We start from the raw sequence: 21,100 nt of genomic DNA, 5'->3' as shown, positions 1-21,100 counted from the left end.
ATATACCCATAAACCCAAGGCAACGGGACTGAGCGTAAGCAGGATTTGCGACCACTATGGGGTCCCTCATATGGGATTTGTAAACATAACCAGTATCGTTTGAAGTTGTAACTGTAATATACTACTGCTGTGTTTTCCTGTCATTCTTCTCTTGCAGGGATAGGCAGCTATGTTAAACTACTCATGTTTAAGAGCTACAAGGAGCTTTTTCATGCAAATAATATGATCTTCCCTGAAAGAGTTAAGTCACTAAAGTGTAAGTGTACCACAGCAGCATTTAATTTCCTATCATTGTTCAGTCCCCTGATGTTTAAGATGCCTTTCATATCCTTCTGGGTTCAGGTGTTTCTGTTGCTGAAAGATAAAGACAAGGCGTGACAAGTATATTGTATTGTGTTAAAAACTAAGAAGATCATGTGACCTAGAAAGAGTGAGAGAGAGGCTCAGGTGCACACAGTGTTAGGATCCATCAGCACATTAAACAATGGAGAAATGGTTTGTAGCTGATAGGAATGAAGAGCAGTTAATACACAGCAGGAAAAGCAAAACCAGAGAAGAATCTGTACCTATTTCTGCACGCATTGAACAAGCAGCACATTTCTCTAGCCTTTAATTTTAAAAAATTGTGTGGAAATTGAGTGCTTGCATAAGGTCTAAACTGACAAACCAGGAAACCGATGTCCTCGAGCCGCAGAACAGGTACAGCACAAGGCAGCAGCAACACAAACTTCACCCACTTTGTCCTGCATGGCGTCTCCATTCTGACCCAAAGCAGCCATCTCTGAGCCTGAGAAGATATAGCAGTCTCTGTGCCCATTCCGTCCATGGCCTCTCTGTTAAGGAGGTCAGCAAAAATGCCAAGTAGTGTCAGCTATGAAGGGTTTTAGACATTTTAAATGGACATTTGCATCCGATCCAAATCCCAACAAAGTCAATGGAAGTCTTTCCACTGCCTTCAGTGTGCTTAGGAAATGGCATGTGTTCTACAGGAGCTGGACTGAGATCGTCAAACTCATGTCATGAACCACTGAACAGTATTTCTCTAGCTTCAGTGGTAGGCCCTGTGGTGGAGTTCCACTTACAGTTACATAACATTTAAAGTAACCGTTAATGAGATGTAATGCTCACAAACTACTAATGTTCCCTTCAAGAAGAAACTGAAATAGAAAACACGAATTGCATGTTTTGAAGATCATTCCCAGTTCAGCTCTTTTGTGTCTTATTTGTCTCATGATTTCTCCCTGCACTTTTGTGCATACTTAGGTGGTTCTGTGTTAACTGAATTGGCAAGTGGGCGGTAATGTTTTCCACAAGAATGGGAAACACATTCTCAAAGGCACTAGGAGTTTCTCTTTCAACAAAATATAGAGCATTACTGAAAGAGCGAAGGAGACGGAGGTAGCTGAGCTGTGCCACAAGTTTCAAGTTTTATGTGCCACAATTTGGAAACCCAGTAGTCGTGATGAGTAATATTTTTTTCTAAAATCTGGACATTATAAATCAAAATATTTAGCCAGACTACAGTGAAAAGCTGCACTAGTTTTTAGGGACAAGGTACCCAGGTGCTGAGGTATCGGTGAATCTGATTGTTGAAGCTCAAATGGGGAGCAGCTGGCTCCCAAATCCTCTGGAGCCTGATCCTTATTCTAACCTTGTCAACATCTATCTTTAAAGAAACACACCCATAATATGTGGGGAGAGGTTCATTCACACCAGCAGGATCTCTGATGAAGGAAGGAAGTAGGCACCCCTCCAGTGCATCCATATCTTCACCAGACCTCAACTGCTTGTTTTACTGAGTGTCTAATGCCTGCAGCAGACATGTCTGTATAAAACATAATAGGAACAGACCTGTCTGTCTCCTTCTGTGATGTGTATTAAAAGTAAGTGCTTGTTGTGCTGCACAGTTTTGCTATTTACCTCAGTAATAGCTCACCTGAATAAGACTAATGAAGAGATAATTAAAAAACATTCTCCTAGTACCTTCCAAAAAGGATCCCTAAGTGTCCTAACTCATTATGGAAACATCAGAGCCAGAATTCTGTCACTTCAGCAGTAGAGAGCACACAAAATATAACAAATAACTTGCTTTGTAGCATTTTATTTGATTATTAAGGAAGAGGGCAAATTTTAGGTACTTTTCAAAATAACAGCATAGCCCTCACTCTCTATAGTGCCTTGCAAATGGGATGTGACTTGCCAGTTAGGTAGTGAGGACAGCAAGCTATGTCCCTGGGGAACCTACTTATTCTTGCATAGGCTAATAGATGTAAATATATTCAAGGGCCTCATAAAGGCTTGAGTATTTTTTTACATTGATCATTTCCCCAAACTGGCTCCTAATAAAATGGCCAACATGAAGTTGTACTTGCTTCTAGGATTGTTTGCATTCTTTCTGCATATGCTGGTCATTCAAGGTGCAGAAAGTACATGTAGATTGCTAGGAAAATTTGATTTACATGGCTGTATGGAATCTGAGAACCATATGCTGATAATAGGAGGAATGTTTCCCATTCACTTCAGGACTATACCAGAAAAAGAACCAACTACTTCAAAGCCAATGTCACCAACATGTGAAGGGTAAGACATTTTTCCTCCTGTACAGGTAGCAGCTTGGCAGATAAATGAGGGGAGTGTGTGCATGTGCGTGTGCCAGTGCAGGTGTTTTATTACAGGATAAAAATTGTAGAATTCGTAAGACGTGCAAACAGTGGCTTCCACTTAAGAGAAGCTGAAGGGTAGCTCTTAGTGGTTTCACCAAGGAAGAACTCTTTTAGACTCACCTGGCAGAAATGCTATCTACAGACTAGACATGGCTCATTTGGGTACAAGAGACAGATACAGCAAGTGCATCCATATTTATGGAAGATTTTGCTCAATATTGTGAATAAAGCTGACTCCAGTGTCTAGCCACCAATATGCAGTCAGTAGAATGCCTGTGTTAAAACCTGAATTTTCTAGCATCATTTATTAATTATTCTGAGCACTTGTGATGCTCAGCATCTGGCCAGAGGGTACTGGGGATGCTCAATATGCCCGGACCCAGCAAAGCACTTAAACAGGTGTCTAACTTTATGCACACAGCTAATCTCAATGATTTAAGTGGGACTATAAATGAGTTTTAAATTAAGCATCTGCTTAAATGTAGTGCTGGATCAGAGTCTAGGTGCTCAAACACCATTGCAATGGTTGCAGCATGAAAAACTTGATGAAATAAAGTAGAATAGATTATCACCTGGAAGGATTATGCCCTAGCCAATACATTATGAAGGTGTAATTTCTTCTCTCATGCCCCATTATTTACAATACAGAGTAAAATCACACCTGTTTTTGTTGTCCAGTAACCATGAAATAGTGTCTACATTGTGAGGGTACTAAAATGTCACAGATTTTACTGATACATCTTTGTGCTGTTCTGGAAAGGCCATTCTCAACAAAGAGAGAGCATTATGCATGCTTAAGGGGTTTAAGACTCAGTTTAAGCCAGGGCTATTCACCACATTCAGTGAACTGTATGGTAGTCTACACTGTGAAATGCTCAGGGGGACTCTACCAAGACCACTGCGGTGAGTTTATGAATAAAGGTAATCGCATATCATGTATTAACCATATTTTGTTCTGTATGTCTTAGGAACCAATAAAGTTGATTCTGAAAGGGGATAAAAATGGCATTGAACACTTTGCTATTACTAGTATAATGGGTCCAATGCAGGCAGGTGCTGTGTTCCTGAAGTTTCCATCGCTGTCAATGGGGATTGCAGGTGCTCAGCATCTTTTCAGGATCAGACCCATATTGCATACTATTTGAATATAGAACAAGGACCTAATCTTCTTCCCACTGACTTCAGTGGATGCTGGTTGGAGGCTATATAGACCCTTGTTTCCTGCCCAGAACTTCCATTGAAGTCAACAGGAATTTTGCACAAAAACTGACAATAGAATATGGGCAAAAAAAGAATCCTTGTAGCCTCAAGCCTGAAAAAATGCCAATAATACTTTGTTCCACTACTTTTATTGCATTGTCCTTTTAAAGAATATGTAATTTTTATACTTGTTGAAGTTTGCTAGCGAGTAATTCCCTGTAAACCTGCCACTATGATTACTTTGTTGAAAAATGTTTCAATTATTATTCTGTAATGGTAAATAAAAAATCCTAATCCTGAGAAATGCTGAGTGCCAGCAACTCCCAAAGAATTAATTGTGAGTTGCGTGGGTTTTGCCCCAGTAACCATCACAATAAAGTATTTGTTAAAGCTTCTGGCATTGCTGAGTAGAAAATAGCAGCAGTATTGCTGGAAATGATATCACATTTCTGAATGTATTGTAAAACAATTGTGCACACATCCCACAGAATGCAAAACAGAACAAAAATTATGCTTTCTTTTTCTCTATAATACCTACAGCATAAATTGAAATAGTAATAGATCCATTTATGTTTCCTCAGGGATTTTTATTGCTGCTTTTGAGGAAGAGGAAGCATATCATATAAAATAAGATTGGTATACGAGTTGTTTGTTCTGAGAAAGAAAAAAAAAATCTAAATTGTCCAGCTGCAAGTAAAGCTGGGTGAATAATACATAGTGTGTAGTTTACATGATGAGTCTCACCCTTTTTTCAGTGTGAATTGTCTGTGAACAGCCATTTTTATCAAGTGTATTTATTATTTGAAATTGTCCACCATGAATAAGGTCTATAGATTACACTGAGCATTTCATTAAAATTTTCATTAGAATTTTGTATCCTGTGTTGGTGAGTCTGTATTGAGCACAGAGGACAAATGTTTGTGTTAGGTTTCTGTTCCCTAACTGAATGAATGTAGTTCTTTGAACAAAACTACTGATATAAAAACTCAGGCTTTCAGTATCAGAATTCACTTTCCATTCAGGCGAATTCTCCAATTTGCATGGGTCTTTGGAAATGTTTCCTCCTGTTTCAATCAACAAGGTTTTGCACCAGTGCTTAATTTGTAATTGTGATAAATGAAGGGGGTAGAGGGTAGCTCACTTTTATGGACACCCACCCACCCAGTTAGCTACAAAATCCCTGTTTGTAGCTATTCATTACTTGCTTTACCTGTAAAAGGTTAAAAAAAGCCCATAGGTAAAAGAAAGGGAGTGGGCACCTGATCAAAAGGGCCAATGGGAGGGCTAGAACTTTTTAAAATGGGGGGGAAACTTCCCTTTGTTGTTCTCCAGAGAGAGGACAGAGCAGGACAGGGCTAGAGCTATGCTGTAAAAAGCTTTAAAACCAAGTATGAAAAAGCATCAGATCATACCTCAACCCTACTTATCTGAAACCCCAATTAGGTAGGTAAATTGGGGAATGTCTATAAAGATGCGATTAGGGTTATTTCTTTTATTTCTTATTGGCTGGTGGACTCCTCTGTGCTAACCCCAGATGCTTTTGTTTTGCTTGTAACCTTTAAGCTGAACCTCAAGAGAGCTATTCTTGATGCTTAATTTTTGTAATTGGGTTTTTTAAATCTAGCAAAAGCCTAAGTTCCAGATGTATTTTCTTTCTTTTTTGTTTTTAATAAAAATTTACCTTTTTTAAGAACAGGATTGGATTTTTGGTGTCCTAAGAGGTTTAATTAGTTGGTGGCAACAGCTGATTTCCTTTGTTTTTCTTTCTCACTCTTCCCTGGGGGGGCGGGGAGTGAAAGGGCTTGAGGGTACTCCACAGGAAGGAATTCCCAAGTGTGCCTTTCTGGATTCTCTAAAAAGGGTTTTTCTTACAGTTGGGTGGTGGCAGCATCTACCTCACCAAGGTCAGAGAGAAGCTGTGACCTTGGGAGTTTAATACCAGCCTGTAGTAGCCAGTATTAATTTTTAAAATCCTTGCGGGCCCCCACCTTCTGCAGTCGAAGTGCCAGAGTAGGGAATCAGCTTTGACAGTAATGAAGGAGGTGCTGGAGCTCAAGCAATTAAATGCTGGGGCTAAAGCAATTTTTTTACATTCATAACTGATGCAGCAAGCCCAGAAGTGCTGGGACTATGAACTGCCAAGCCTAGAGGTGCCCTGGCAAGCCCTGGCACAAATTAAGCACTGGTTTGCACTAAAAATGGTTTGAACAACAATGCCCAAATCTGAGCCTCTCAGAAAAATTTGCAAATCTTTGTAAATTTTTCAACCACTGTGGCTTGAGTTTTCAAGGAAAGCTAAAACTAAGCAGATTTCATGTTTCACAATGACCGCTTCTAATCATTCTAATTCTAGCCTGATCAGAAAGGCTTAGAGAAAATTCCAGCAATCTGACTAATCTGCTGAGGGCCTTATCTTTTAAAGTGTGGAGGGCCCTCTACTGTCATTGGAGTTCAACAGAAGTTGAAGGCACTCAGCCCCTAGCAGGATCAGCCCTCATTCTCTGGAAAGGCACTGCATATTTATGACAAGTGAATAAAATTCGTGAGCCACAGTCTCTGGTTTGGCTGTGCCATGCTCGACACAAGACTGGGAGGTGGGAAGGGATAGCAGGTTAAGAAGAAAATATATAAAATATTTTCTGATAGTGATTTGTTGTGTTAGTGGAGTTTTGTTTGAGTGTAAATTTATCATGGGATCGGTCAATCTATCCTTCTTTCCTGGAAATACAAATCCCATCACCAGTGGGCCTCTCAGGATTATTGTCCAATCCATGGGCACATCGTGGCCATGTCAGCTGAACATGTCACAAATAGCAGGTCTGCTGCTGCTACTGCTTCCTGCAGTCCAATAAAAGCAGCAGGGGCTGGAATGCTTCTGCTAGGTTTTCTTGGTGACATCCTGGCTTCTTTTTCTGTTTCCCAAGAAGCACCAACATCTAGTGTAGGTTTTAACCCAGAGTGCTAGTTCCAGGCACAGTTTGGAGTGTGACTCCATTAGAATGGATTGCATGCATGTGACTGTGGCAACTGGTGCTCCACCTAGAACAGTTAAAGGTTTAGAGAGGAAAGACTTGAAGCCTAGGCAAACACTCCTCGGTTTGAGTTCATGTGACTTTCCCAGAACATCTCCAGGAGATTGGTGTACATGGTTTCATAACCTCTGAGTTTCTTATTGAATCTCAAGACAAAACTCAGAGGGAAAGGGCATGTTTAGTTTATTAATTAGTTGCAATATTCGAGAAGTATATTGGTTCATATTGAAACCTCAGCGATGAAACATTTCAGCTTCTCTATTTTGGTACTACTTTCCATAGGCAGGACTTTTACAAATTATTATCATTATTAAAGCTTCGAGGGTGTTTGTCTGTGTAGTACCTGGGCATCATTGTGCCAACACATAAGCATATCGGCTTTCTCCAGAACAGGAACAAAACTTTCTTTTGCTACCTTACAGATCAAAGTCACTTTAGAAGAGTCACATGGAAGTGGATTATTTGTATTTTCCTTATGAGAGGGTTGTAGCAAATTCTGTCTGGTAGTGTAGAGAGAGCAGAAGTCGACTTTAAATCTCAGAATCACGTGGTATATAGAAATCAGACAACTACAATTGTTTCTAATTATGATGATCTCTCTCCCCCCCTTAAACTATTTATTAAAATATTTACAATGTAAGAAAAGTACTTTTGACTCTCATGCAACCAACAGCAGTGATTGCTTCTTTTTGTTTTGGTGTCTTGAAAGACTCATAAGGTGCAGTATGAAACAATGAAAGCATTTTCCCTCTGGGTTTGCCCAAATGATGGCAAAGCAGAGCAGTAGAGCTTTGAGTGGAGCATGGATTTACACTCAGTTAGAATCATAGAATATCAGGGTTGGAAGGGACCTCAGGAGTCCAACCCCCTGCTCAAACCAGGACCAATCCCCAACTAAATCACCCCAACCAGGGCTTTGTCAAGCCAGACCTTAAAAAACTTCTAAAGATGGAGATTTCACCACCTCCTTAGGTAACCCATTCCAGCGCTTCACTATCCTCCTAGTGAAATAGTGTTTCCTAATATACCACCTAAACTTCCCCCACAGCAAGTTGAGACCATTGCTCCTTGTTCTGTCATCTTGTACCACTGAGAACAGTCTAGATCCATTCTCTTTGGAACCCCCTTTCAGGTAGTTGAAAACAGCTATCAAATCCTTCCTCATTTTTCTCTTCTGCAGATTAAATAATCCCAGTTCCCTCAACCTCTCCTCATAAGTCATGTGCTCCAGCCCTCTAATAATTTTTGTTGCCTTCCACTGGACTCTTTCCAATTTTTCCACATCCTTCTTGTAGTGTGGGGCCCAAAACTGGACATAGTACTCCAGATGAGGCCTCACCAATGCCGAATAGAGGGGAGTGATCACGTCCCTTGATCTGCTGGCAATACTCCTACTTATACAGCCCAAAATGCCGTTAACCTTCTTTGCAACAAGGGCACACTGTTGACTCATATCCAGCGTCTTGTCCTCTCTAACCTCTAGGTCCTTTTCTGCAGAACTGCTGCCTAGCCGCTCGGTCCCTAGTCTGTAGCAGTGCATGGAATTCTTCCGTCCTAAGTGGAGGACTCTGCACTTGTCCTTGTTGAACCTCATCAGATTTCTTTTGGCTTAATCCTCTAATTTGTCTAGGTCCCTCTGTATCCTATCCCTACTCTCTAGTGTATCTATGACTCCTCCCAGTTTAGTGTCATCTGCAAACTTGCTGAGGGTGCAATCCACACCATCCTCCAAATCATTAATGAAGATATTGAGCAAAACCGGCCCCAGGCCCAACCCATGGGGCACTCCACTTGATACTGGCTGCCAACTAGACATGGAGCCATTGATCACTACCTGTTGAGCTGAATGATCTAGCCAGCTTTCTATCCACCTTATAGTCCATTCATCCAGCCCATACTTCTTTAACTTGATGGCAAGAATACTGTGGGAGACTGTATCAAAAGCTTTTCTAAAGTCAAGGAATAACACGTCCACTGCTTTCTCCTCATCCACCGAGCCAATTATCTCATCATAGAAGGGAATTAGGTTAGTCAGGCATGACTTGCCCTTGGTGAATCCATGCTGACTATTCCTGATCACTTTCCTCTCCTCTAAGTGCTTCAAAATTGATTCCTTAAGGATCCGCTCCATGATTTTTCCAGGGACTGAGGTGAGGCTGACTGGCCTGTAGTTCTCCAGATCCTCCTCCTTCCCTTTTTAAAAGATGGGCACTACATTAGTCTTTTTCCAGTCATCCGGGACCTCCCTCGATCACCATGAGTTTTCAAAGATAATGGCCAATTGCTCTGCAATCACATCCGCCAACTCCTTTAGCACCCTCAGATGCAGTGCATCCAGCCCCATGGACTTGTGCTCGTCCAGCTTTTCTAAATGGTCCTGAACCAATTCTTTCTCCACAGAGGGCTGGTCACTTTCTCCCCATACCGTGCTGCCCAGTACAGTGGTCTGGAAGCTGACCTTGTTCGTGAAGACAGAGGCAAAAAAAGCATTGAGTATGTTAGCTTTTTTCACATCCTCTGTCACTAGGTTGCCTCCCCCATTCAGTAAGGGGCCCCCCACTTTCCTTGACCACCTTCTTGTTGCTAAAAAAAAAAAAATAAAAAAAAATAGAAACCCTTCTTGTTACTCTTAACATTCCTTGCTAGCTACAACTCCAAGTGTGATTTGGCCTTCCATGCCTGAGCAATACTTTTATACTCCTCCCTTGTCATTTGTCCAATCTTCCACCTCTTGTAAGCTTATTTTTTGTGTTTAAGATCAGCAAGGATTTCACTGTTAAGCCAAGCTGGTCGCCTGCCATATTTACTATTCTTTCTACACATCGGAATGGTTTGTTTCTGCAACTTTAATAAGGATTCTTTAAAATACAGCCAGCTCTCCTGGACTCTTTTCCCCCTCATGTTATTCTCTCGGGGGATCCTGTCATTCAGTTCCCTGAGGGAGTCAAAATCTGCTTTTCTGAAGTCCAGGGTCCGTATTCTCCTGCTCTCCTTTCTTCCTTGTGTCAGGATCCTGAACTTGACCATCTCATGAATAAATCATAATTTCAAAGGCTGAAAGTAATAGCCACAAAGACAAAATTCACAATTTGTAAGTTTGCACAGAGCTCACGCTAAGCTACTGAGGAGATGTAGGTAAAAGCACATGTCCATGGGAGGTAGCTGTGTAGAATAAAGGCAATGTCAACTTTGCTTGTGACCTCCTATGTTTCTCTACTTGAAAGAAATCATCTAATGGGATTCTTGGGAGGAACTCCACTGCTGATCTGATGCTAATGAAAAGCTTTTATTGAGGTATTCTTAATATAAGATGATGTAGGTGAGAACAAAGTGTCACTGGAAAATGACTTATCAGAAAAAAGTGGCTGGTTCTCAATCAGTTTGGCTCTGAGGATGATGGAGTGACTATAAAATAAGGACCTGATCCTGTAGTCATTACTCAGCTGAATGGTCAGTGATTTCAATAAGATAACTAAGTTAATGAGACTACTCATATAAGTAAGGGCTGCAGGGTTAGACCCTCCAGGATAATTCAGTTACTGTTCATTTTGGAGCTGACCCTGGGAGGTGCTGAGTACCTTCTAGGAAGTTTCTGAATACTCCCCAATCAGATCAACTTTTACAGGATCAGATTTCAACAAAACCCATTAATTTTCAGGGAAAACCATGCACTCAGCAAATGTGTTGCTTTGCTTTTAAGAATGACACAAGAAGTGTGTTTTGTGTTGAAGTGCTTTTGGCAAATGTATTCAACACTGACAAATAGTTTTGTCTCTGCAGGTTTAACTTCCGAGGTTTCCGTTGGGCCAGAGTCATGATACATGCCATCCAGGTTAACAATAGGCTAGATACTCTACCAAATATAACACTGGGTTATCACATCTATGATACCTGCTTTACAGCATCCAAAACTGTTTAAGGGACTTTGGCATACCTGACTGGACAAAATGAAACAATGCCCAACTTCAGATGCAGTGCTTGTGCACCTCTCATAGCAGTCATTGGAGCTGGTGGATCAACATTGACTATTGCTTCTTCAAGAATTGTAGGGCTTTATTATTTCCCTGAGGTAACTGAAGGTGGTATTTGTTTAAAATCTAAATATAATGAGCAATATACCAGTATTTGAGAGACAAAGTGGGTGAGGTAATATCTGTTATTGGACCAACTTCTGCTGATGAATGAGACAAGTTTTCAAACTACACAGGGCTCTTCTTCAGGCCTGAGAAAGGTGCTCAGAGTGCCACAGTTAAACACAAGATGGAATTTCCCAGACCTGAAGAAGAGCTCTGCGTGAGCTCAAAAGCTTGTCTCTTTCACCAATGGAAGTTGGTCCAATAGAGAAGTTATTTCCTCACCCAACTTGTCTCTCTGAGTCAAGACACCATTCAAGGTGAAATGGCCAGTCAACACCTTGAATGGTCTTCACTTTCAGTGGTCTAACACATATTGTAAGAACTTTTCACCATTTTACTTGCTAAAAACAGGCTTAACTGGCTACTGGAGGACCACTGCTGTCTAGGGGAATCCTTGGCTGGCTCAGAGTTGCCCCGTAGTTCACACACTGTTTCCTTCCCAGCAGACAGTGCAGGGACCATGACTGAGCAAAGAGTGCTGTGACCAAGGCTCCTCTGAATGCTGGTGACCCTGGCTCCTGATAATTACATTGTCATTGCTAGACTTCAGAGTGCAGACCCAGGACTAGGAGCATTCACACTTTTCTCAGCACTATTGTTTCAAACTGTCTGTATTGCATTGGTTTACACTTGGTTCACCTTTTGAAAATTTTCACCATAACCATAAAGGCTTGTTGTTTAGTTTTATTTGAAATGAAAATTTAGGTTCTGGAATACACATACACAGCAACATAGAAATAATCTCTAATGATGCAGCAGTTTATGAGGCTGCATAGTCACATTATACACTGGGCCCTGGCTATGATGAACATTGCCATATAAATACCAAAGGTCGCTAAATAAAAGAAAGTGAAAAACAAAGCAGCAACTGGGCCAGTAATCCCTGCCTCAATATTTTTTTTTTTTTTTTTTTTTGTAGGTTGATTATGCCTCCTCCTGCTCGGTTCTTTCTGACAAATACCAGTTCCCTTCCTTTCTGCGCACTTTACCGAATGATAACCATCAGTCACTGACTATGGCAGAACTTGTTCGACATTTTGGTTGGTTATGGATAGGAACAATAGCAGCAGATGATGACTATGGAAAATACAGAATAAAGTATTTTAAACAAAATGTAGAGAAATCTGGAATCTGCATTGCTTTCTCTGAGACCATTCCAAAAATATATTCCAGGGGAAAAATACGAGCAGTTGTGGAAGCTATAAAAGAATCCACAGCAAATATCATTGTAGTATGTTCCTCTGATATTGACCTCAGTCCCTTAATGGAAGAAATTGCACACAGTAGCATTACTGGCAAAACCTGGATTGCAAGTGAGGCCTGGGTTACATCAGCACTAATGGCTAAACCTGAATATTTTTCATTCCTCGGTGGGACCATTGGTTTTGGAGTACAGCGAGGTGACATACCAGGATTAAAAGACTTTATGCTTGATATGCATCCAGATAATGATGCTAGTGATGATTTGACTATTGAGTTCTGGCAGACTGCTTTCAATTGCACTTGGCCTAACAGCAGCGTACTTTATAATACAGATTTTAGAATAAATGTAACAGGTCGAGAGAGTGGAATACATCCTGTTTCTGATCAGCATTGTACTGGAAAAGAGAAACTGGAGGACATAAAAAATACCTACCTGGATGTTTCAGAACTCAGAATAACATATAATGTCTATAATGCTGTGTTCACTGTGGCCCATTCCCTTAACAATTTAGACACCTGTGTAGAAGGAAACGGACCATTTCCAAAAAAGTCCTGTGCACTTGTATATGATTTTGAGCCCTGGCAGGTAAGCATTGCTTTTCCCTATCATAATTTTACATAATGAATTAAATAAAGAACTTCAATGTGCTGTCTGCAATTGCATTTAACTTTCTTTTAATTTTTAAAAGTGTATCTATAAAGAAAATAAATTCAATATTAATAGCAGAAAAATTAAATAATAAAATGAGGAATAGGTAAATTTGAAATATATGTTGAAACCAAGTGACGAGTTATGATTTTCACTAAATGAGCCTGATTCAGATTTTGCTTACACATGTATAAACCAGGAGGAAGAATGGTATTGTGGTTAGGGCCTCTACCCTAAGAGTCAGGAGACCTGGCTTCAGTTCCTTGCCCAGCCACAGACTTCCTGTGTGACCTTGGGCTAGTCAGTCATCTATATGAGTTAATAATAGCACTTCCCTATCCCACGGGGATGATGTGAGGTGCTCAGGTATTATTATTTGTATTGCCATAGGACTAGAAGCCCCAGTCATGGACCAGGATCCCATTGTGCAAGGTGCTGTACAAACACAGAAAAAAAAGATAGTCCCTTCCCTAAAGAGCTTACAATCACGGGTCAGACAAAAGATCAATGGATACAGACAGACCGATAGGGGAGTAAAAGGAAATGATGAGACAATACTGGTGAGCATGATAGGCTGTAAGTAGATAACAGAGTGGAGTTATGCTAGTGTGAAATCAGAATCAGCTCCTTTGAACATAGGTCGTTATTAGCTGAGACTGTGTTTATTATGTTGTCTGTGTACATTTTGTGATGTCTTTTCCTTGCTTTCATGTTCTGGGGTTTTGTAAATGATGTGAGAGATAACTTCTCTAGGCCAGAGTCTGATATTCTTGCATTGAGTAGCGCCTTGCTCCACAAGTAGCCCCACTGATTTCATGGGGACTATTTGAGGAGTAAGGTTCTACCCAACATGAGTAAGGGTGACAGAAAATGGCACAATGTTACCACTTGGACACACCAGACATAGAAGGTGCACGTTCACGTTAAGAGGGAATGAAGCAGATCCTTAGCTATATAAATTTGTCATAGGCCCATTTAAATTAATGGGTTTATGATAATTTACACTAGATGAGGATCTGCCCCAATACATGTCAGATGAACTTAAGAAGTCATTATTTTACTCAGAGAGTGGTGAATGCTGTAGGTGAAATGAACTTCCATCTGAGGTGGTAAAATCAAGTAATATTAATGGACCTGAGCAGAATTACACAGAAGTTTTACTACATAGAATTTAACGAGTTAAAAGGAATATTGTTCAGTGTGGTAGCATAATAAGCAGCAAGCAGCCCATCCTTTTGGGGACACTGAAGGGGATTTTTCATTAGTCATGCTTTTCTTCCAATGGGAGGGATTACTTGACCACTTCTCTGACATAAGATTATATGTACATATATTTAAAAACTTATCTTATTTTAAGTTTTTAAAGTCTTTGAGGCAATTCTAGACATGACAGGTCCATGTCCTACTTCAGATCCTTCCTGACTATGTAACTAGTGTATATAACTCTGTAAATTAATCTGACAGTCATTTTCTCCCCATTTTATAGTTAATGTACTATCTGAAGAATTCAGAGTAGCAGCCGTGTTAGTCTGTATTCGCAAAAAGAAAAGGAGTACTTGTGGCACCTTAGAGACTAACAAATTTATTAGAGCATAAGCTTTCGTGAGCTACAGCTCACATCATCGGATGCATTTGGTGGAAAAAACAGAGGGGAGATTGATATACACACACAGAGAACATGAAACAATGGATTTATCATACACACTGTAAGGAGAGTGATCACTTAAGATAAGCCATCACCAGCAGCGGGGTGGGGGGGAAGGAGGAAAAGTAAAACTATTTCCCCATGTTAATTCTCCCCCCCACCCCACCCCCCACTGTTCCTCAGATATTCTTGTTAACTGCTGGAAATAGCCTACCTTGCTTGTCACCATGAAAGGTTTTCCTCCTTTCCCCCCCCTGCTGCTGGTGATGGCTTATCTTAAGTGATCATTCTCCTTACAGTGTGTATGATAAACCCATTTTTTCATGTTCTCTGTGTGTGTATATCAATCTCCCCTCTGTATTTTCCACCAAATGCATCCGATGAAGTGAGCTGTAGCTCACGAAAGCTTATGCTCTAATAAATTTGTTAGTCTCTAAGGTGCCACAAGTACTCCTTTTTATCTGAAGAATGTTAAATTTACAACTTTTGACAATGAGCTAGTAAAGATAGATGACAATGGAGATGTGTATCGACATATGACATTATAAACTGGCAGTTGAATGAGACTGGAGAAATCTCCTTTGTGAAGATTGGAATCTATAATGATACAAAAGATGGGCACGAGATATATAATAACGACTCCATATTCTGGAACACTCCAACATTAAAAGTTAGTAATCTTTGCATCTTTTCTTCTTAACGTACCTCTGTGACTACTGAGACTGGTGTTATGCAAACTAATCTTTTTTACTGTTACTTTGCCTGCTGTTATCCCACCTCCTAGTCATTTTCCTACCTCTATTTGTCTGTTTATTTAATTGCTGTGTAAAGTCAAAATACTAGATTGTAAAATCTCTGTGGCAGGGACTGTAATTTGTTTTGTATGCACAGAGTATAGGTACAAATGGGGCTCTTATACCTAATTATGGTCAGTAGGCACTTCCGTGATAGAAATGCATAATAATAATAATGATTAATAAAAGACAGTGCAAATTAGCCTATTATTACTTTGAGTTGGCCATATCATGAAGTCCTTACTCACTGACTTAATGGAAGTGTTGCCTGAGTAAGGATTGCAGGTTTTGGCCCCCTAGAAAGCTTTTTTTGAACATTTTTCAATGTATTTGACGTCACATATTTAATACACAAATATATCTGTTTGTTCAAATGCACACATTATATCTTTGTTTAGAAACCAACCTTATTTCTAGAAACCAGCCTGTCTGGTTGTGTACAGAGCTGTAGAACTTTTTGTACAGGATATTATTTTCATTTAAAATACAACCTGTTTCTTCTTTATAAATAGGTATTATTTTACCCTTTGGGTGACATTTGCTTCCTCTCTCAGTAATGGATAACTTTTTTTTTGCATTTTTAATGTTCCAGCAGCACATTAATTATTTAATACACACTGCTGTAGTTTAGTCTGGCCAGCACATCTGGTGGAAAAATAACAAATAATACATTTGATCTGGAGCACAGAGCTGAGCTCTTAAGTTTTAGGGATGGAAAAAAGATGAGAAGGTTCCAGTGTAGACTGTAATAAATGAACTTTTTTGGGAACCCAGGCTTGCACATTGGGAATGATCCATTTTAGCTACATATTTATATACCTAATGCATTTATCTGTGGAAGAAATAGATTTGACATTGTATTCTGTTCTTTTTAGCCTTAAGCCTTTTTAGCCATTCTGTGTGTACTGAAAACTGCCAACCTGGTACTAGAAAGGGGATCTGACATGGGGTGCCTGCTTGCTGTTTTGACTGTATTCCATGTGCAGATGGAGAGATAAGTAATGAAACAGGTACAGCACAAAAGCCTCCTGTAAGAATAAATAGGTATAGACATATCACTGATTTCATCTGGATAATATAATAATAAAGGCCTGGATCACTGAGATCTATATGAGATAAAATTAGAATTACCATAGTTCTCTTTCAGATACAGTAGAATTTTTGTAACTGGCAAACTCAGGGCTTCATAAAATCTCTCTCTGTCTATGGTATTTCTAGAACACCCTTCACCATTGTATTGAGGTACTTATACCTAAACACTCCAATTCAGCATGAAAATATTTCTGAAAACTCAAAATTTTCCACAAAACTGAAATTCAGTTTCCCAGCCAGCTCTATTTTAAATACCAGCTGTTAATTCATAGATTACAGAGCCAGAAGTGATCATTTTGATCATCTAGTCTGATCTCCTAGGCCATAGGACTTCTGAATTAATTCCTGGTTGAACTAGAGTAATCTTTTAGAAAAACATCCAGTCTGATTTAAAAATTGCCAGTGACGGAGAATCTACCACAACCCTTGGTAAGTTGTTCCAATGGTTAATTATCTTCACTGTTAAAAATTTGCACCCTATTTTGAGTCTGAATTTCTCTAGCTTCAACTTCTAGCCATCGGATCTTGTTATATCTTGTTATATAGACTGAAGAGCCCACAGTTACCAAATTTCTGTTCCCCGTATAGGTACTTAGAGTGTGATCAAGTCACCCGTAACCTTCTCTTTGGGTAGCTAAAGAGATTGAGCTTCTTGAGTCTTTCACTATAAAGTATCTTTACCAATCATTTTATCAGTCTCATGGCACTTCTCTGAACCCTCGACAATTCTTCAACTATTAGGAACATGGCAACATGAAGAATGCTATTTAAATGACATAGCAGTGTACCAGCTATTTTCAATTAATTAAATGCATTGGCTAAATTTTATCCCCAGCAGCTATCCCAGGTAAGTGGGGTTAGATTCCATTAGCAGGCAGAATCATCTGCTCAAACTTCTTAGTGGTTAACTTCTGTGCTTCACCGGACTGGAAAAAGCTTTATTTTGTATCTCCCCCAGCCAAGAAAACACACCTCTGTAGCAAACTTGGTAATGAGAGTCTTTTTCAAACAGATACATTTAACAGTCCATGCCTAAATCAATTTAAAATTCTCTCTTATGTATTTAACAGATGCAAGACAATGCTTTCCATGTCCTGATGATTACTGGTCCAATACACTCAAGAATGAATGTGTGCTAATGGAGGTGGAATTTCTGGCTTATGATGAAGCTTTAGGGACCACACTGGTAGCGCTGTCTCTATTTGGAGCTTGTATTGTCCTTTCTGTGACCATTGTTTATAGGATGCACAGGGACACTGCTCTTGTGAAAGCCAATGACCGAGAACTGAGCTTTCTCATTCAGCTATCTCTTGTCATTACTTTGTTAACTTTCTTCCTCTTTGTTGGTAAACCACAAGAATGGTCCTGTTAGATTCGCCAAGTGACTCTTGCCTTGGGGTTTTCTCTTTGCTTGTCCTGTATACTGGGAAAAACTGTTGCACTCCTGTTAACATATAGACACAGCAAATTGAAGGCTGCAGAGAAACATGACTATATATCCATGCAATCTCTTAATCAAAAACTTCTTGTGCTAATCTTTGTGATAATTGAAGTGTGTGTTTGCATGGCCTATCTCACCTACATATGTGTCAAATATATGGAATTCCAAAATGTAAAGATGATTCTTGAGTGTAATCAAGGCTCCATAGAATTTTATGTACTTGTTTGGGTTTGATGTATTTCTTGCTATATTATGCTTCATCACTGCCTTCATACCTTGCAAGTTACCAGATAAGTTCAATGAAGCTAAATTTATCACTTTTGGGATGCTGGTATTCTTCTGGATTTCTTTTGTTCCAGCCTATTTAAGTGCAAGAGGGAAATTCAAAGTAGCTGTTGAGATATTGTAATTTTGGCATCAAGCTTTGGTTTGCTTGGTTGCATATTTCTGCCAAAATGTTACATTATATTATTGAAGCCAGAAAGGAATACAGAGGAAATAATTTCGGGCAAAGCCACCACTAATGACAAGAGTGCGCCACCTACCTCAGCCTCATGCACCAGGGAGGTTAGCAACAGTACCCTCTCCACAATGGTACTTGATGAGTAGTAGTAGGTTTTTTTAGTTCTTGCTTTTCAGCATTTACTGTGATGATGTGCTTTATCTTCCTCAGTACTGACAGATAACTCCAGTGGATTCTCATGTATCATCAGATTGCCATTATTTCCAGTGGAAGTTATGGATTCTGGTTCTCGGGGGACAATGCAAAGATGACACAACCAAATTCTCACCATATTACATGTGCTGAGAAAATAATGCAGGTTATCATTGGGGAGCTTTTATGGTTGGATTTTTGCTTTTCTGCTTAAATAAATAGGGATGTGTGTGGGGTGCGAGAGATGGAATGAGAGAAGATTTGTTCTTGTGGGATATTAAATGCTTGTCTTTAGGGCTGTGTGAAACCTACTTGCTCTGATTATGCATTTCAGCAAACTTTACCTTTAGGTATGGTTGCCAACTTTCTAATTGCAGAAAACAGAACACCATTGCCCCGCCCCTTCTGCAACTGCTCATTCCACCCCAACTCCCTCTGTTGCTCGCTCTTCCCCACCCTCGCTCACTCACTCATTTTCACCAGGTTGGGGCAGGGGGTTGCGGTGCAGGGTGGGTGAGGGCTCTGGCTGGGGGTAAGGGGTCTGGGGTAGGGCTGGGGATGAGGGGTTTGGGGTGCAGGAGGGGACTCCGGGCAGGGGCCAAGGGGGTCGGAGGGCAGGAGGGGGCTTAGGGCTGGGGTAGGAGGTTGGGGCGTGGGAGGGTGTTCAGGGTGCAGACTCCAGGTGGCGCTTACCTCAGATGGCTCCCAGGAAGTGGGACATGTCTCTTAAGCTCCATGCACTGCCCCTGCTCCCCAGGCGCCACCCTTATGGCTCCCATTGGCCATGGTTCCTAGCCAATGGGAGCTGCGGAGCCAGCGCTCGGGGCGGGGGCAGTGCGCAGAGCTCCCATGGCCACCCTTATGCCGAGGAGCTGGAGGGATATGGCAGCTACTTCTTGGGAGCCACACAGAGCTGGGTAGGGTACTGCCAGCCACGCGCCAACAGGACTTTTATCGGCCCTGTTACCAGAGCCGCCAACATCCATTTTTGACCAGGTTTTCCGGTCGAAAACCAGAAACCGGGCAATCCTACCTATAGGTTTGGTTTACACAGGTTTGGGACAATCAGCATTGATCTTAAATTTTGGCTTCATTTAAAAAATTTACCAAAGGGTCAGATAAATCTGTGCAAACATGCTGAGCTTTATCAGTTCAATTTAGAAACTAACAAAACTCACTTGGATTCTCCTTCCAACGTTCCTTTCTTCCCCTAACAGGCTGTGGGCTCCTCCCTTTCCTTTAGTTGTCTTCCAGCATCAGAAGCCCAGTGGCCTTCTGTTTCTTTGATGTATTCAGGGAATTTGCACTTTTCCCTAATCTCGCTTTTTCCAGCCATGTTGGGTTTGTTTTCCATCTCATTTAATTTTTGGGACAGGAGAAGGGATGTAAACTGGTAGGATGATTCCTTCCACACAACGTTGTGTTTCCCAGCAGATCTGTGTCTCAGTTGCCAGAGAATTAAAGGGCTACTAGTAAAATAGTACCCATGGGACCAATGGAGCTTTTCCAGTCCTGCTCATATTGGCTGGGGAGCAGAAATCTACTAACTCACTGATATTTCCACTAACTTGCTGATATTTGATACCTTACTGGGGAAGAGGATGTGCCACTCTCACTGAAAAGTTAGGATAGGGAGCAGGTTGGGTAGGCCTCATTACAGAAGGTCAGAAGAGGAAAGCAGAGAAATGTTGGCCTATTATTGGGAAGAGGGGAATCCTAGCCTGAAACTTGTCATTTTCCTGGTGTGCACATTTTGGGGTGTACTTATGAAACTGTGGAACAGTCCAGAATCAATCCCAAACTGCATCCATGCCTTTATGGATGCCTTCATGGATGGCAGAAAACCCACTTGTCTCCTGCCCAGCAGTCAAATGTCCGGTTTCCCACTGCAAACATCTATGGGCAAGTAATTCATTACCAGTATAACAACCTGCAGCACACTAAAAACATGGGGCCATTCTTCTGTATTAATTGTATTCATCTAGTTAGTCTTTAATAGTTTAAAAAACTCATTTTTAAAATTTAAATGAAGCTGCCCCTGAATTATCAGTTCACTGCACCAGTGTCACAGAATTCAGAGCCCCTGATCACACCTTTGTATATGCTCTTAGTTTGTGTATACATAAAGCAGCAGTTTGTAATTGTAATATGAGATTGCTTTAGAATAATTACAGAAAATAAATTTTAATTTAAAAAATTAAACATATCAGGCAAACTTCTATAATTCCATTTTAACTATCTGCATAAAATGCACACTCGTAATATTTTATAATAAATATAATTATAGTTACGTATTGCACTTTGTGATTTGTAAGTTTTTTTGTAGAAGTTGGAAGGTAATATTTCTTTAGTAGTTGATTTTTGTCTTCCTAGTTGCTTGGACAAATATTGAACTTTGCTGCATTTCTAATGGAGCATAAACCTCAAGACTTGCACTGTTTTTAAACTTCTCCATGTACATATATTTCCAGTTCTGGGTTTAATGCTTGTTAAAACAGCATGGAAATGCATGCAGTGTTTTCTAGTGTGTCATATCAAAATGTCAGCTAGTGTATATATTTTTAATTTTTTCAGCAATAAAGAAAAGAGT

At 40.3% G+C, this 21,100-nt stretch overlaps 1 protein-coding gene across 1 annotated transcript; it reads left to right on the top strand.

The window, feature by feature from the left end:
- The first annotated feature begins 1,083 nt into the window (after window positions 1-1,083).
- LOC119861374 (vomeronasal type-2 receptor 1-like) lies at window positions 1,084-18,908 on the top strand. The gene is given in 9 exon segments (XM_038416451.2): window positions 1,084-2,580; window positions 10,676-10,964; window positions 11,951-12,824; window positions 14,982-15,053; window positions 15,056-15,202; window positions 16,198-16,332; window positions 17,485-18,073; window positions 18,075-18,256; window positions 18,259-18,908. Coding segments are annotated over 9 exon segments (2,727 nt in total). The 5' UTR covers window positions 1,084-2,347; the 3' UTR covers window positions 18,465-18,908.
- Window positions 18,909-21,100: the final 2,192 nt, after the last annotated feature.

The sequence above is a fragment of the Dermochelys coriacea genome, chromosome 9, assembly GCF_009764565.3.
Source record: "Dermochelys coriacea isolate rDerCor1 chromosome 9, rDerCor1.pri.v4, whole genome shotgun sequence".
NCBI classification, from domain to species: Eukaryota; Metazoa; Chordata; order Testudines; family Dermochelyidae; genus Dermochelys; species Dermochelys coriacea.
Note: the sequence above shows the minus strand (reverse complement) of the source record. Positions and strands in the feature narration are given on the sequence as shown.